Source organism: Lissotriton helveticus, chromosome 1_2 (assembly GCF_964261635.1).
Source record: "Lissotriton helveticus chromosome 1_2, aLisHel1.1, whole genome shotgun sequence".
NCBI classification, from domain to species: Eukaryota; Metazoa; Chordata; class Amphibia; order Caudata; family Salamandridae; genus Lissotriton; species Lissotriton helveticus.
This window is the reverse complement of record NC_136058.1, coordinates 193,789,469-193,807,906: the sequence shown is the minus strand read 5'-3', so window position 1 is coordinate 193,807,906 and position 18,438 is coordinate 193,789,469. Positions and strand designations below refer to the sequence as shown.

Here is an 18,438-nt window from a genome sequence, read left to right as displayed (position 1 = left end):
ATTTAGTCTTGCGTTGCGAAATAATGTCAACTACATGGAGGTTTACAAATTGTTTGGCAGTGGTTGCGGCACATTTACATTGTGAAAGTGCTCATGTATATCATAAGTCCATAATTAGATGGCTGGTATAGGAGAGCACAGCTCAAAAATGCCATTTACTGGCTCAAAAACTTTGCTACTCAATCTTCGTTTTAATACCACATCTGCATTCCTAGCAAATACAGAATTTTCTGGATGCAACTCTCAATTTAATTATGGAAAAGGTTTACTCTTAAACCGAGCGACTATGGTTGTTTCTTCTTTACTACATGTCACAGCCTCTAACAGTGAGAAAAGTAAGAAACTTAATAGTAATGCTGGTGGCATGCATCGCATTGGCTCTAAATGCTCATTTTCAAATGAATTCCTTGCTGGAATCATTGGCACAACAGAGGTTAGAAGCAACTGGAATCTAGAAAGACCTAGTGTTCTTTCATTCATTCAGCACGCCTGGTCACCTGTCAGGCATTTAACACATGCACCAAGAGTATTTCCTCACTCCGTGCCAGACGGGGCTGTTCCTCAGCAGTCATATGGCAGAGTATAAAAGAAATCTCTTAAACACTGACACAAGAAACTACTTTTTGACCCCTAATCACATTGAGCAATAATGTGCTTTAAATAAACTTCGCACAAACACGGCCAGCGCTGCTAGGCAGTTTTGCAGACCCACATTCAGTAGTAACTCTGTCTCCCTCCCTCCCTCTGACTCGCTCTCCCTTCCTCCCCCCTCCCTTTCACAGTGTCTCCCTCCCTCTGTCCCCTCACCTGGCGTGCGTGTGTGTCAGCCGGGGCTGAGGCAGCTTGCCGGCCGCACCCGAGTACTTCACATGTCTTTAAAAGACCACTTAAATGTTAATGAGGCTTTGTTGTATTTCGCCTCTTCTTAGCGCCCCTGCATCACTCTGACCTTCGCTGGAATCGCCCGGCCCCCATAGAGCGCTGCTGCAACCGCAGTGTTTGTGGACACTCTTTAAATTTTTTTTTTAAACGCAGGTAGGATGTCGGAAAGGTCCGAGGGCTGCCGAAGAAGGCTTGCTGGGCCGCTGGCGGCCCGCGGGCCGTACTATGAGTACCCCTGGTCTGAATGAAATTAGCTCATTCTGAGCTCAATTGCTGTTTTTGGGCATTGCATGTTTATGGATAACCAACACATGATAAATATGCCTGTAACCAACGGAGGTAATGGTATATTAATTTTGTAAATCACCCATTGGGGCAAAAAATTACAGATGAAAACCCTGTCACCTATTTCTATATTTTCCTACTTGTTTTCATTTTTTCAAATGTACTTTCTTTGAGAAAACCATTAATGAAGTACATAAATTGTACTTTTCTGAATTTGGAATTTTGTCTAGTTTTCAGAAATGAGTAGCACCCTGGTTCACCCCTGGGCTACACACCTTTTCCCATCACAAACTGGATAGAAACCACAAAACTAGCAAATGTCAATCACTTAGGAAAAGCAAAAACTTGGTTAAAAATTGTTTTTTTGGGTTTTCTTTACACCGCTGTTGTCTTCGGAAGCTGGGAAGATGATAATCTTAGTGCAGAACATTTTGATGATCCAGTTTCTTTTTTCTAAAGTATGCTTCGTCAACAATTTTCTCTGTTCCGTCCATGGGAATCCACAGACCCCCTTCATACCTTGAAAATCCCCAACATGTGAGAGGAAAACGTATACAAATTTGGCATGGATACCTTCTGTGGAAAAAAGTTTTGAAGGCAAACGCATTTAGTGCTCCATATACAAAACGAAAGGCTCAGCACTTAAGCCTCAGTAGCTATGGGGTCGCAGCACTTATGCATGACCTCTGCCTGTCCTTATGTTCAACATCAATTGCAGTCGTTGTCATTTGCACCCCGCAGTATGAATACTTTATCAAAGTGCACAATGGTTTGATATATTTTAACCGTACATTCTTTCAACCATTTCTATAAATTGATTTACTGCCTTCAGCTCGCCAAATGAGGCAAAATTAAAAATAACACTTTCATAAGGCACGGAGAGATGTGCCCAATACAGGTAGCTGGTGAATTTAGTTATTTGTGGTTTTATTTAACCTCTACTCAATCCCCTTCAGGACTGATTTAATTTGAAATACTTAACTGTGATTAAAAACAAGCAATTCAATCATGCATTTTCAAATGTACTGGGCAACTTTATTCTCTATGGAAAACCAAGATTGGAACGCTGTGCTGTTAGAATATGCTGAGTTGCCGCGTTCCAAGCCATCACATTCAGAAGCAGATTGGTGAAACATCCAAGTCTGTTTACAATACCATCGTCACCCATTCGTATCACAAACATGCTACTTGCCATCTAACATTTCACATATGTAAGAGGCTTTTACTTTCTCAATCGCTTCCCATTAGAAATAGCGTTCGGTTGAAATTCCCAAGTCAGAGGTTACAACTTCCTGTCACGTGATACACGTGATGCACTTGCACATTTGGTCTGTCACCAAGGTGAGTTCAAGCACCAGGGATTTTTCTTAGTGTTTTGTGTTGTTTTAAAAATAATGTTTTTGCAAACCCTGCAGGGACTGCGAACGGCAGCCGGTTGGCCAGTGCTGCGCACTTTTACAGCAGTTAATGAGATCTCTTTCAATCAATCAATCAATCAAAGCATTTATATAGCGCACTACTCACCCGGAGGGTCTCAAGGCGCTGGGGGGTGGGGGGTCCGCTACCGCTCGAACAGCCAGGTCTTGAGCTGCTTCCTGAAGGCGAGGTGGTCTTGGGTCAGGCGGAGGTGGGCCGGGAGGGAATTCCAAGTCTTGGCGGCCAGGTAGGAGAAGGACCTTCCTCCTGTGGTGGCTCTTCGGATGCGGGGGACGGCGGCGAGGGCGTGGCTGGTCGATCGAAGCTGGCGTTTGGGGGCGTAGAAGTTGAGGCGGCTGTTTAGGTATCCTGGGCCTTGGTTGTGTAGGGCTTTGTGTGCGTGGGTGAGGAGCCGGAAGGTGATTCTTTTGTTGACCGGGAGCCAGTGCAGATCTCTCAGGTGTCCGGATATGTGGCTGCGGCGGGGGATGTCCAGGATGAGTCGTGCTGAGGTGTTCTGGATCCGCTGGAGTCTCTTCTGGAGTTTGGCGGTGGTTCCGACGTACAGGGAGTTGCCGTAGTCCAGTCGGCGAGGGCCTGGGTGACCGTCTTCCTGGTCTCGGTGGGGATCCACCGGAAGATCTTACGTAGCATGCGCAGGATGTTGAAGCACGACGAGGAGACGGCGTTGACTTGTCTGGTCATGGAGAGGGAGGAGTCCAGGATGAAGCCCAGGTTGCGTGCGTGGTCTGTTGGTTTGGGTGCGCTGCCCAGGGCGGGGGGCCACCAGGAGTCGTCCCAGGCGGAGGGTGAGGATCCCAGGATGAGGACTTCCGTCTTGTCCGAGTTCAGTTTCAGGCGGCTGTTCGACATCCATTTGGCTACGTCTGTCATCCCTTCGTGCAGGTTGGCTCTGGCGGTGGCGGGGTCGTTGGTGAGGGAGAGGATCAGCTGGGTGTCGTCGGCATAGGAGATGATGTTGAGGTTGTGCTGGCGTGCGATGGCTGCGAGGGGGCTCATGTAGACGTTGAAGAGTGTTGGGCTGAGCGAGGAGCCTTGGGGAACGCCGCAGATGACTTCGGTGGCCTCCGATCTGAACGGGGGGAGGCGGACTCTCTGTGTCCTTCCGGCGAGGAAGGAGATGATCCAGTCCCGTGCCTTCTCCTGGATGCCGACGTTGCTGAGGCGCTGTACTAGGGTACGGTGGCAGACAGTGTCGAAGGCCGCGGAGAGGTCCAGGAGGATGAGGGCCGCTGTTTCTCCGTTGTCGAGCAGGGCTCGGATGTCATCGGTAGCTGCGATCAGGGCGGTCTCGGTGCTGTGGTTGGCCCGGAAGCCGGACTGCGAGAGGTCGAGGGAACCATTCGTCTCGAGGAAGGCGGCCAGCTGCTTGTTGACGGTCTTCTCGATGACTTTTGCCGGAAACGGGAGCAGCGAGATGGGGCGGTAGTTCTTGAGGTCGGTGGGGTCGGCTGATGGTTTCTTAAGTAGAGCGCTGAGTTCGGCTTGCTTCCAGCTCTCCGGGAAGGTAGCGGTGTCGAAGGAGGTGTTGACGATGTCCCGCAGGTGGGGTGCGATGACAGCGTCGGCTTTGTTGAAGACGTGGTGAGGGCAGGGGTCGGTCGGAGATCCGGAGTGGATGGAGTTCATCGTGCGGATGGTGTCTTCGGTGCTGATCGGGGTCCATGTGCGGAGGGTGGTGGTGGGGGGCGGTGGTTCGGTCGTGGCGTGCGTCGGTTGAGTGCTGAAGCTGTTGTGTATGTCCGCGATCTTGTTGTGGAAGTAGGAGGCGAGGGAGTTGCAGAGGTCTTGTGAAGGGGTGATGTCGTTGTTTCCGGCGTTGGGGTGGGAGAGCTCTTTCACGATGTTGAAGAGTTCCTTGCTGTTGTGTGCGTTGTTGTCCAGTCGTTCCTTGAATGCGGTTTTCTTGGTGGTGTGGATCAGTTGGTGGTGTTTTCGGGTGGCGAGCTTGAGGGCAGTCATGTTGTCCGGTGTTGGGTCTCTGCGCCAGGTTTTCTCGAGTGCTCTGCAGTTCTTCTTGGAGCTCTTGAGTTCGTCGTTAAACCATGGGGCTTTCTTGCTGCCGGGTCTGCTCGGCGGGGTCTTCAGAGGGGCGAGGTCGTCTGCGCAGTCGCTGATCCACTTCGTGAGGTTGGTGGCCGCTTGGCTGGGGTTCGTTGAGCTGGCGGAAGGGTTCTTGCTCAGGGAAGTAGCGAGCTGGTCTGCAGTGATCTTGTTCCAGCTTCTGCGGGGAACCTGTTGCTGGTGAAGGTGGAGCGTGGTCCTCCTGAAGCTGAAGTGGACGCAGCTGTGGTCCGTCCAGTGGAGTCCCGTGGCGTGACTGAAGGTGATGTCCTTGCTGGAAGAGAAGACCGGGTCGAGTGTGTGTCCGGCGTAGTGGGTGGGGGTGATCACCAGTTGCTTGAGCCCGAGGTTGGCGAGGTTGTCCAGCAGGGTGGTGGTGTTGCGGTCGTTGTTGTTCTCCAGGTGGAAGTTGAGGTCCCCCAGGAGGATGTAGTCGGCGGAGGGGAGGGCGTGTGGGCTGATGAAGTCGGCGATGTCTTCGCTGCATTGGGTGCATGGTCCCAGGGGTCTGTAGATGAGGGTGCCTCGGAGGGTGGTCTTGGGGTTGACGTGGATCTGGAAGTGCAGGTGTTCGGCGGGTGCGAGGGTGTCGTCAGTGTTGGTCGTGATGCGGATGGTGTTCCTGTGGATGATGGCGATGCCTCCTCCGGTCTGGTTGATGCGGTCTCTCCGGATGATCTTGTAGCCGTCCAGGATGGCGATGGCGATGTCGGGCGCTGAGGAGGCGTTCATCCAGGTTTCCGTGAGGAAGGCGACGTCTGGGGCTGTGGTGTCGAGCAGGTTCCAGAGCTCGATGGCGTGTCTGTGGATGGAGCGGGTGTTGAGCAGGATGCACTTCAGGTGGGTGCTGCTGGAGGTCGGCTTGGTGGGTGCTGGTGAGGCGTGAGTCCGGTTGCAGGTGAACTTGCAGGCGTTGCAGCAGAAGGGTCCGTGGGTGCGTCTCGGGGTGGCTCGGTAGCATCCCGGGGATCGGCCGGAGTTGAGTGCGTTGAGGGTGGCGGCGTCGTACGTCCGGCGGGTGGGCTGGGGTCTGCGAGGGCCAGGGGTCCTGGCACTGGGCGCGGTCCAGGCGCGGACGGGCTAGACGGGCTTACCTTTGGCGCACCTTCGGCACTCATTCGGTGCTCCCGCTGCGCGCGTCCGCTGCGCGGTCGCTCTGGGGGCGTCATAGAAGGGGGACGTGAGGGCGGGTCAGCTGGGCGGCGGCGGGAGCGGCTCGGCCAATGGGCCGGTGGTGGGCGGGGCCTGGGCGAGCAGCGGCGGGAACGGGCGAGCGGCCGGCTCTGCAGTGGCTGGGCCGCTCGTGGGACCAGGGGGGCGTCTGTGGCGGCGGGAAGAAAATGCGGGAAAAGATGCGGCAGGTAGGCTGGAGCAGGGGGCGGCAGGAGGAGCAAGGGGGTGACCCGGCCTGGTGAGAGGCGCAGCGGTGTTTTCATGCGTTGGAGATCACTGGGCTGCAGAGTTCGGTGTCATGTGCATGATTTTGGCTCAACCAGTGGTTCTGGGATTCACAGCTGCCAACCCACAGTCATTTTGAGTGATGTATCCAAGGATGAACAGTGCAGATGCAGAGACTCTTCTTGGCTGTGCCATCAGTAACATACTCTTCCAGTATTAGGAGTGAGTGAGTAAGTGTATGTGTAAGACACAGAGATAGAGAGAGAGTTAATGCGAGTGATTTCTTTTTTTAAGAAAGAGAGCGAGAAAGAATAAGCAGCAATGCTGGTCCCTAGAGCCAGAGACACCCAAACAAGGTCTGCAAGGACTGCTACTGAGGATTTTTCTGGCACTGAAAAGCTGGGATGTGAATAATGAGTATTGGACCCCAGGAAGATTATTGTTATGTGGGTAGATCACCATAACTCCTCGAAAAGGCCAAAGGATCCAGACGAGTTGTCTTTCTCAACTGCACTTCTAGCATTCTCTGATCTTGGTATCATGGAACCTGTTGCACTTGTCTTGTTTACACTTGGCTTCCAGAAGGTGACAAATTCCTCTTGCCCCACTGGAAATAGACACCCATTGTTCCAACAGGAAGCAATTCCATAGTGGATGTCCAGCTATTCCCTGCAAGCCGAAAACTCAGGCTAAATTAGGCTCAAATCTTAAGCTCTGGCCATATACAAAGTTTCACGAAGGAGCAGACGATGGAGAAAAGACTGGACTCTACTATTCTCCAGCACTTGGGATGCTGTCCCCCATTTTCCCAGCTCGTTACTAACATGTCTTGAAGGGCGCAGCCTTACTTGTGCTTATTATACTACATCCCTAAGCCACCTGATAGTTGCTCTGTATATGGTTTTGCCCTATACCGATAAATATGTTAGCCTGGAGAGACTGGTGCATAATAGCCAATACGGGTTACCCGATTTTGAGGCCCTTTCTATTCATCCTGGTCTGTAGCCACGCTGTCACCATTCTCAATTATCATTAATCTCGGAAAAGCTTTTACTTTCTTGGAAGCCCGACTCTTCATGTGCCCTGCGGACGTCAGGAAAGGCCACCATTGCGAGTAACTCTAAATCTGACCCTCCCCAAAGAAATATATATCACAGCTGAGACGTGCAAATTATCTATTCGGTTAATGGTAAAGATGCTTTTAGTAAATCTACAATCTAGTTTATGTTATACAAAAGATACGGTTCCCAGAATGTGTTCTCCTTGAGGGAATAGAGGCACTGGTAAAGCTCTTCCAATTACCTCCAAGGGAAGAATTGCAGATTTCAAAGTGGAATTGTTTTAATGATAAGAACCAGAAAGTATAGTTCATTTCACAAATTAGTATCAGGCAGGTTTATAATCTTAGGAAAATATGTCTTCAGAATACAAATATTTTCACAGATTGTTGGTCTGTTTGTGCCATAAAAATGACTTTTACAAAATAAATACCAATCATCTAGTAACAGATGGCTGCTCCAAATCAGCAATGCAAAAAAACAGAGTTTGTTTGTACTCTTGGAGAACACTGTACACAGAAAAACGGTATAAACGCTAGATAGAAGGAGGTCTGCCAATTAATAACAATAACCTTCAAAATGCAGTATTGTACTACCTTTTCGTATGCTTATCACAAAGTGTCTTCATAAGCCAATTCGTCTATTCTAGTTTCACTGGACATTGCAAACATTTCTATATCCTCAATAACCTCTTGCAAACCATCTTGTATTGTATGAACTAGGCTTGCCCCTTATATTCAAGCGGGCACTTCGCACCACATAAATGTTTACACTCAATCCCTTACTCACACATTGATATCAATGGCAGAAATTGACCACTAAAATCATATAATGTAACATGACATGGAACATTTATGTGCTATGTAAAGCACAAGGCTACAGGCTCGAAGTGTTTGGTGATCGCTTAAAACCCCCAGGCGAATTTTAAAATCCTTAAGTACTTGATGGGGTACATGAAGCCGTGGAAAATTTAGTATAGACTGCTTAAACAGGTCCAAATTCTCCCTACTGTTGGAAGATGCCCCGTGCCAGCTTGGGAGGCAGACGCCATTCATGGTCTGCCTGATACCACCTGCTCAGCTCATCCACTTTGGCATTTAGGGACCCTACCAGGTGGTTTGCGATCAGGGAAATGGCCTGGAACTCCAACCAACTCCAAAGGCATTAAGTACCCTGGCAGAGGGTCCAGGACTCCACTCTGCCCTGCCTGTTGCACTATGACAGGGTGTGGTGTTGTCTATGAGATCCTGCATCAGCCTCCCCTTAATGGGCAGCAGAAAGGTGTTCAGAGCCAGATGAATGGACCGCAACTCCAACAGCTTGATATGAAAATGGACTTCTACAGGAGAACAGAGTTCTCCGGTGTCCACCTCCTCCAGATAACCTCCCAAGCCACGCAGTGACAGCATCTGTCACTACTATCAATTATGGGTGGGAAGGAAGAAGGGCTGGCAGCTGGACCAATTGAGCTCAAGCAACCACAACTGCAGATTGTGAGCCTCCTCCTCTGAGATTTGAGTGACGTTTTGCCAGATTCTCTTGATTCTAGGCCCATTGGAACTTCAGATCCCACTGCAGAGCCTGCACGTGCCCCCTGGTGTAGCTGACAAGGAGGATGCATGAGGCTAGAAGGCCAAGAACCACCCAAGGTGCTTTCACCAAGATCAAGGATTGAGGCTGAAACATCAGGATCATAGCCTGGATGTCTTGCACTCACTACAGCGGAGGGAAGGCCCTGAACACTACGGTGTTAAGCATAACTACAATGAATGGAAGCCTCTGTGAAGGAACCAGGTGCAACTTTGGCTCATTGATAGTTATGCTCAATGGTGCCATTATCATCTGGAGGTGGCCTACTGACTGTGGAGAGTCTGCCTTCAACAGCGAGTTGTCGAGGTAGGGGAAAAATTGAATGAGCATTCTATTTTTGCAGGAGTACTTTTAAAAACCGAAGGTCCAAAATAAGCCCAAGACGCCGGTCCTTCTTTGTCAAGAGGAAATAGAAGAAGTAACAATCCCCTCACCCTTTCTGAGCCAGATACCTTCTCAATAACACCCTGGACAGTAACTCTTGCACCTACTACTGCAGAATGGAAAGGTGCTCCTCTTTTGCACTGATGTGGAAGGGGGTAATATTTGGTGGGGCAAAAATAAATGGCAGCAAAAGACACCCAATTGATGGAAAGAATGCAGAGCAAATCAAAACATTCATCCCAGACAAGAGATCTGGGTTAAATCCATCATTCTTTTGCTCACCATGCCACCCCAGTTTAGACCTGGCCATATGCAAATCAGTCTTGACCCTGTGCCTCATGGGAACAGTCCAGCCCGAGCTGCCAATCCAGGTTCTCCCTGTGCCACTGGAATCAAGCTATCCTGGCTGAAGAGGGGTGAAATCCCGAAACCGGTCCTAGGATGTTTGTTTCCGGTCCAGGGACGACCTGGCTTGGCAGTTCGGGCTGTGTGTCTTTTGAAAAATAAATGGCAGGGCATAGCTGTGTTGACTGATTTGTAAGACCCATTTGTCACACATAATGGATCGCCGCACTGGCAGATGATGGCTCCTGGACACTACTTGATGGACATGCACTACTAAGGGAAAACTAATCGAGGAAAGGGAGGACTGAAGCTCCTGCTAGCCCAAGTGCTACCTGCCAAATCCACATCCATCTTGATAGCTGTGTCAAAGTGAACCAAGTGACTTGGTATTCAGTGAAAGTTGGGCTTCAAAGTTGTCAAACTTCCTGTCACTGGGCCAAGTTTGTACTTTGTCTTTTTAGTTGTTCTTGGCAAATAGCAGGAATTCAGTCTAAGCTGAGCTGAGTTTCAGGTAGGCACTGGACAAATGTAAGTCTGTTACTTTACTTCATGATTATCAATTTCTATAGAAAGTCTCATGCACTATAATGTCCTCTGTGGGAGAATTGGCATTTCGTGCTTAAACAATCAAGAGAGCTGGACCTGTTTTGTACATTCTTGGTTTGCAGTCATATTAGCGATCTCAAATTCGCAAAGTTACTAAACACAATAATGAAAGGTTAATCGCCTCCAAATTATTCATCACTTGCTCTGTACTATTCATTTTGACACAATCAGCAGCAGAATGCACTGCTTCAAGTTTGAGCTCCCTATGGACAACACATTACTTTACGTTCTTCTTTGTTATGAGAAAAATCGAAAAGCTAACTAGAACAGCCACTTCAGGAGTGCCCGAGACCCCCATCACCTAGAATGCATTACTGTGTCCGACCTACTTGACATTGACTAACACGCTGTTGGCGTTTTAACCCAGCAACACATGAAGGATATTTACAGGGACCATTCAGAAACATTATATTTCTAACCCGAGGGAAAATGGATGTTCTATGCAAATCTAGTTACCAGTGTTCACCACAGAAGTCTATAAAAAATGACAGTTGTGACTGACTGTTGTGCTGCACGAATGCTTAGAGAAACAGTGGCAAAAGCAAACTCCTCAAAAAAGTTCTAAGGTTTTTAGATTCAGCAGTATACAAAAAGCTGCAACTGTAAACTGTTTTACTAAGACACTAAGGGCCACATGCATCATTGTAGGATTTTGCGATTCCTAAATTGCGAAAATTAAGGAATCGCAATTTAGGAATTGCAAAATCCTATGCATCAAGAAATTTTACAAGTTTTAGCGATTCCTTAATTTTCTGTATTTGCGATTCCTTAATTGCGAATCGCAATTAAGAAATCGCATTACATTGATTCCTATGGGCCTAGAGGCCCATAGGAATCAATGGCAAGGCATTCTCATTTTGCGAATTCGCAATTAAGGAATCGCAAAATGAGAATGCAATTTCAAGGGTGCAGGGGGGAGTCCAAAGGACCCCCCCTGCACCCCTGAAATGTCACGTAAGTACATTTTACTCACACACGTCCCAAGGGCATGTGTGTGTGTAAAATAGAAGTTTAAAAAATGCACTTTTGTGCATTTTTAAAACTTTTGGCAAATTACCATGAAGGGTGACTTCATGGTAATTTTCCCCTTCCTAATTGCGAATTCGCAATAAAAAAAAAATCATGCATAGCATTTAAGAAATCACAAAATTAGCGATTTCTTAAATGCTATAGCAATTTAAGAAATCGCTAAAAATTGCGATTTCTTAAATAGCAAAAAATGAAAAAAAAATGATGCATCCCAAAAATGGTTTTTGCATTCGCAAACGGCCGATTTTTGCGATTCGCACCGTTTGCGAATGCAAAAACCAATGATGCATGTGCCCCTAAGGTACAAATTCTATTAAACACATAGGCAGGTATTTAAAGAAACACAAGTTTCTGGTCTTTTTACCCATCAAGGATTCTAAATACAAAGAACTTGAAATAAGCAAATGTAATGCTTTGCGGCAACCAATGATGAAATGGCAAACAAAACTATCTGTAAGATTATTCTAGTTCCTTAAGTTTCGGACCAACGCCACCTCCGGCCCCGACATAGCCACTACCATCCCCGACGGCTACAAGATCCAGAGAAAGGGCCGCCTGCACCGCCCAGGAGGGGGATTTGCCATCGCACAAAAGACCACCCTCCGACTCTACACATCTAGCACAAGTGACCCCCTCTCCAACACAGAACACCTCCACTTCCAGATCTAGACCAGCCACAGGACCACGCTCAGCGCCACCCTCATCTACAGACCACCGTGACCTCACACCCAACCCAGCTCACCACCCCCACGGACTACATTCTACTCGGTGACCTCAACTTCCATCTCGGCAACCGCACCGACCCAGACTCCACAACCAGTGTCGTAACGAAAGTTTAAGGGACTCCCCTACAATGTACACAGAGGTGCCCCCGCTCCGGATTTAATCCGGAGCACTCAGAGCCGAGTACTGGGGCCCCCTGCAGCTCGGGGGCCCTCCACACCTCAGGGGATGCAGGGGCCTGTGTTACGCCCCTGTCCACCACTCTCCTCGCCAACCTCGGACTGAAGCAGCTCGTCGACACACCCACCCACAGAGCAGGTCACACCTTCGACCCCATCTTCACGGGAGGAACAAACATCCACTTCAGCCACACCACCCAGCCCCTCTGGACGGACAACCACTGCGTCCACTTCACCTTCAACACCACCACAGCACCCAAGCCCGCTCTGCACCCACCACAACGGAACAGGAGCAAGGTCACTGAGGACCACCTCAACACCACCCTCCGTCAAAACCCCCTGAGTGCCACGACCGACACCAACTCCGCAGCCAGGGAATTTCACCGCTGGGTCTCCTCGTCCGCCACACTACCAAACAATGCCCTCTGAAGGCCGCCTGGTACACCAGAGACTTCAAGAAGCCAGACGCTCATGCAGACGCCTAGAGAAAACCTGGAGAAACCAGAAAACCATGGAAGCATGAAACAACCACAAGGGCGCCCTGAAGGAAACCTACCAGTGCATAAGAGATACCAAACGGACCTTCATAAGAGACAAAGTCCAGACCAATGCGACGGAACTGTTCAAACTCATACAGCAGTTCGCAAAACCCACCTTTGAAGCCATGGACATCACAGCTTCCCTGGAACTCTGTGACAAGCTCAGATACTACTTCTATTTGAAGATCAACTTCAGCGAACCAGCGCCAGACATTACTCCCCCACCAACCCCCGACGATAAGCCGACCATAACGTCCTGGGATTCTGCTACCGTCGAACTCATCACCGTGATCATGAAGAAGACACACTCAGGAGCCCCAACGGACCCCTGCTCACTGAACATATTCTACAGAGCTGCTGCCGTTATAGCACCTGGACTAGGACGTACCATCAACTCCTCCCTCAGAGCCGGCATCTGCCCAGACGACTGGAAACGGGCGAAGTGAAACCCCTCCTCAAGAAACCAACGGCTGACCCAACGGACCTGAAAAACTACGGGCCCATCTCTCTCCTCCCCTTTATAGCCAAAGTCACTGAGAGACTCGTTAACGCCCAGCTGAATGCCTTCATCGAAGAGAACTTCATCCTAGACACCTCTCAGTCTGGATTCCACAGCAACCACAGCACCAAGACTGCCCTCCTCGCCGCCACTGACGACATCTGCATACTACTAGACCAGGGACAAACTGCGGCCTCATACTTCTAGACTTCTCCGCAGCCTTCAACACCGTTTCTCATTGCACGCTCGCAGCCAGACTTCACGATGCAGGGATACAAGGAGCCGCTCTCGACTGGATCCAATCCTTCCTCTCCGGCAGAACCCAGAGGATTCGACTCCCTCCTTTCATCTCCGAACCCACGGAAATCAACTGCGGAGTACCCGAGTGATCATCACTCAGCCCGATGCTCTTCAACATCTACATGGCCCCCCTCGCCGCCATCGTAAGACAGAATGGGCTCAGCACAGTTTCCTAGGCCGACGACGCCCAGCTCATCCTCTCACTCACGGAGAATCCCAAAGATACCAGACTCTGCTTACAGGAAGTAATGAAGAACGTGGCAGCCTGGATGAAGTATGTACCATCTCGCAACCTCCGCTCATCCCATCACGGCCTCCTTCAGATGCCATCTTTTAAACTCAAGCGCTCTGGTGGTCGCAGGTTTGCAATTTTGGCCCCTTGTCTGTGGAACTCCTTCCCTCTTGAGATTCGGACCTGTCAGGACCTCCTCTCATTTCGGAAAGCTTTGAAGACCTGGCTTTACAAACAAGCATACCAATAACTTTCTCCATCTCACATTCACGATTATGTTACTGTTGATTTCAGCGCCAAAAAACCAATCGGTGATAGTGCGCTTAATAAATGCTTTATTAACATAACATAACATAACATGAAAGACAGCTGTTTGAAGCTCAACTCAGACAAGAATAAAGTCCTCATCCTTGGACCTTGCACCTCCGCCTGGGACAACACCTGGTGGCCCTCCGCCCTCGGAAGTCCACCCTTCCCTACAGACCACGCCCGGAACCTCGGCAACATCCTTAACTTTTTCCTCTACATGAACCGCCAGATCAACGACGTCGCTTCCACGAGCTTCAACTACCTTTGCATCCTCTGTATGACCTTCAAATGGATCCCCCAGACTGCAGAAGGACCGTCACCCACGCACTCATAATGAGCAGACTGGACTACGGCAACGCCCTGTACGCCGGAATCAATAGAATTCTTCTACACAAACTACAAACCATCCAGAACGCAGCAGCCAGACTCGTCATAGGGACACCGCGTCACAAACACATGACCCAACACCTACGCGGCATCCACTGGCTTCCAGTCGAGAAGAGGGTCACATTCAAACTCCTCACCCACGCTTACAAATCCCTCAACAACATCAGACCCAAATACCTCAACGAGAGAGTATCCTTCCACGCACCCAAGAGGAACTTCCGCTCCGCCGACCTCGCCCTAGCAGAGATCCCAGGCATCCGCAAAAGCAGAACCAGCGGGAGAGCTTTCTCCTACGATGCAGCCAAGACTTGAAACAAGCTCCCTGTGAACATCAGATGCTCCCCGACCCTGCACACGTTCAGGAAGGACCTCAAGACCTGGCTCTTAGACTGATCCGGAGCCACGTTTACCCCCCTCCCAGCACCTTCAGACCCTCACATGTGAATAGCACGCTATATAAACCCTTGATTGATTGATTGATTGGAAGCTGCAGATCGTTATATAGAAATGATCTATATTAAAATGAAAATTACTTTTGTGGGGATCCCTGCACCCAGTCAGTTTAGGATAAATAAACTATGTTAACTGTATATGTTGGTTATGATGAAATGATAAAATGTGTTTAATGCTAGAGCATCAATAATTGTGTGCTGCGTCAACAATGTACCAGTAACGCTACAGTTACTTCTACAGAGAGTAGGTGGCACTGGGTTGTGTCTGGCACTCTGAATCCCTGTTCCCCTGGCCAAAGCCTGGAATGTTCCACTTCAGCACATGATGCAAAAGAGGTTTGTAGAAAACAGCACTGCATTTGGCAGCTTCCACTGGTCGTCCAAGTGTTAGGCCCCATTCTGCTCCTCTTAACATTGTGTGAGTCTTCTTAAAAATAGCTCTTCCCGTCACAAACTAATTCCACATAGGGGGTTGAGGGGGCAGGGGGGGAGGTTTTCCTGTCAGCTTCTGGTAGGGGGAGTGGGCTAGAAGCCCATGTCTTTGAGTAGCTATTGCAGTAGTGCTGCACTTCGGCCCTCCTGGGATACGTCAAGGATGTCCCTGTGGGCTCCCACTGCCTGGCCCCCATGCTTCTCCTCTTGGCTAAGTGACGAGTGGCCATTCACTAGGGCCGACATTCTACACCCGCAATGACTGCTTGGTTGGGAGATGCGGCGTATTGTTAGGAACAATTGTCTAACTTCTGGGACACTACGTCCCGCGATCCCACCCTAAGAATATTTGGGAGCCATTCCTCACATCCATACGCTGCAGCGACACACCCTTATCCACAGTGCACTGCACTCGAGGCCAGCCCATTGCTCTCTGTTTCAATACGCTCCCCTGATTTCACAACACATGGCCATAGCCGACTCACCACCACCTGATCCCATACTTTCCCCAACAGCTGTCTTTGGGGTTACTCGGCAAACATGTGAGGTGGGAATGTCCTGTTGCTGCTGCTCCTGTACTTTATAATGAATCACGTGCATCCCCCTCCTTCCCCTTGTCCTGCCTACCCTCCCTCCCCTCCCCTCGTCCTTATTCACTGTTTTGAAATTGTGACAACTGTCTTCTGTTATCTCTATAAATGCCAATAAAAACATTTTTAAAAAACAGTAGTGCTGCAACTCAAGTGCAATTTCAGCTGCAATGAAAAATGCAGCAGTTCTAATGCTATAAATGAAATACTACTGAACAAGACAACAAAAAACATTTGTAAAGGAGCACAAATGGTCATCCTTATTTTAATACCTTAATAGGAACACTGTTTTTATGGAGTTTTTGCAAGAAAGTGGTAAGAAGGCAAACATGGCCTCAGGTTGTCACAGTAGAATACTTAATAAGAACCTTTGGGCCTGCTCACTACTTCATAGACTCATGAGGGTGCTTTAGGAGTGTGGCGTTGGACTTTAGCAATAAAAAACACGTCCCAGGGATGCAAAGTTCCAGGAATGCAGTTAAGGTGCTTCGAGGTTGTACTTACATCTCTCCTGGGAAAGGTACTTAGTAGCTTGAACTCATCTGAAGGGTATCCTTTCGAAGCCACAAAATCAAAGACAACCTGCAGCTTGCAGCTGCCCAGGAAGCGGCGCTCGAAGAATTCTCCGCTCGGTGTCCGGATCCGCAGTTTGCTCACGGGTTTTCTGCTCTCTTCCTTGGGCTCCGGAGGTAAGGCCTGCTCCAGAGATAGTCTAATAGCCTGGGGAAAGAAGAGACAATTTAGCTCCATCATTTCTAATTGCAGAGGAAATAAAGCCACTTTTCCAACCTACCATTTCTTTCCTGCTCCTAGAACTGAAACGAGCAGGTGTCAAAGAGAGCCGGATAATGACAGCATATTTACCCGCATTACCAGAGACAAGTGGCAGAACAAGGTATTTTCACTGTCTAATGACAGACCACTTAAATAATTGAACTAAATCCCTACTTTTTTAACAGGTTTTATACAAGATGGCTGGTAACTGCGCTCTATAACTAACAGCTTTAGATACTATTTTCCTGAAGGGCAATGCTTGTTAGATTTCTAATTGTTGGTATGCTAAGAATGCTTCCGTCTTGTAAGGTTATATTTTAAAGCTTTGGAAGCCCCTTTAAAACACGCTGAAGTGTAACACTTTAATCATCCAGCAGACAAAACACCAGGTACCTGTGAAAAACGGCATCCTGGCAATTTTTTAACCAAGCTTCTACTAATTGTCTACACTAATGAAAAGCAGTGGCAAACCAATAGGTCCTGCTCTAATGAGTTAATACATGTAAATATAGGCAGGCAAAAATGCACAGAGAGGTGTGTGCTTTCCATGGCTGTGTCCTGTTTTTATTTCCCAAGATAATGGCGCTTCTGTTTTTAAATGCTATGCTTGCAGCGCTGGCGCCCGGCACTACCCCAAACTTGGGGAATACATATAAAGCAGAGACGAAGAACAGAAAGAGAACGATTGCAGAGTCATGGCACACTTAGTCTGCACGAAAGTGTAAGCCTATTTACGCCGGATCTACTGATTTTGCCACTGTTTGAATAGTACAGAACTCTACAAAGACTCCCCCTACTTAGAGAGGGTTCCGTGTTGGCAAGGCCAAACATCAATACACGGTCAACACCAGATACACGCGTTCGGGCTGTAGAATGCAATCTCAGTACAATTGTCAGCACCCGAAACAAAAACCCATGCAGTGCAGTTCAACACTGCAGTACTGGCACCAGGATTGTGGCCAAGTGCTGTTATATAATGGGGAGCTTCAGCCAATTCTAGCCTTTTAGTCGATGGACATTTGCATGCTGGGATTTAGGAGGCCACAGTTATAATTTTATAAGCAAAACAACAAGTCCCAGAATGTAATGGACTATTGGTTATATGCCAGCACTTTCTGAATGTCACACATGCCATTGGGTTATTTAGCTACTTTAGAAAGCTGAGGTTGTGCCTGCGCTCCTCCAGTTGCGACAAAATAGCTCAGACTGAACACATGTTTAGTGTGCATGAAGTGTTGTATCCCCACATTCTCACACATGTCCTGTCCCCAAAAATTCATGGTAGGTCACACGCAAGCAGGACCAAGCATCTTGAAGCTCAAGTTTCCTTGCACTTTAGCTTGTCTGTTACTAAATTTACTGCAGGCTTTGATGCCTATTCACCCTGCCCACAGAGGAGTGGAATTAGAAAAGGGCGATATATATATATATATATATATATGCAACATCACTAGAAAACGGACAATACCGGCCAGTGCAACATAAAAGATGTCTTTGAGACGCCTGTGATAAGCTTTTCCTCAAAATGAACCACCTGAGCTAGGTAAAAAAAAAAAAACACACCATAGACACTTAACCGCCATGGTACTTTTCCTTTAAAGTGGCAATAATCATTGATTTAGTTTTGCCATATTTTTCTTCAGTTGGCTCGCCTCCCTGAAGTCCAATACTTGTATCTCATTTCTTGTACAAGACCTGCACTTCTTTTTACTTGTGTGTTACAGTGTCAACTTTACACTCACTGCAGGTATATTCTTCACCCTGACCTTTATAGACATACACCGCCTTACGTGCTCCTTCTAACCATATTAAGGCCATCTGGTTGCGGTTGTTGCAAACTTATCCAATGGCGGAAGGCATGGGTGTTAATACCAAAGACAGAGAATCCAAGGGGAATCTGAAATGCTCCAAACAGACCTCACTACTCCGGAATCACCAGCTAAG

General features: G+C 48.5%; 1 protein-coding gene across 2 annotated transcripts in view; it reads right to left on the bottom strand.

Moving 5' to 3' along the window:
- FAF1 (Fas associated factor 1) overlaps positions 1-18,438 on the bottom strand; it is a 1,925,838-nt gene that overhangs the window by 157,318 nt on the left and 1,750,082 nt on the right. For both annotated transcript variants that reach the window (XM_078671305.1, XM_078671297.1), the window contains exon 18: positions 16,225-16,440. In XM_078671305.1, coding sequence (XP_078527431.1) covers positions 16,225-16,440 — 216 coding nt within the window. The remainder of the gene's footprint in view (positions 1-16,224; positions 16,441-18,438) is intronic.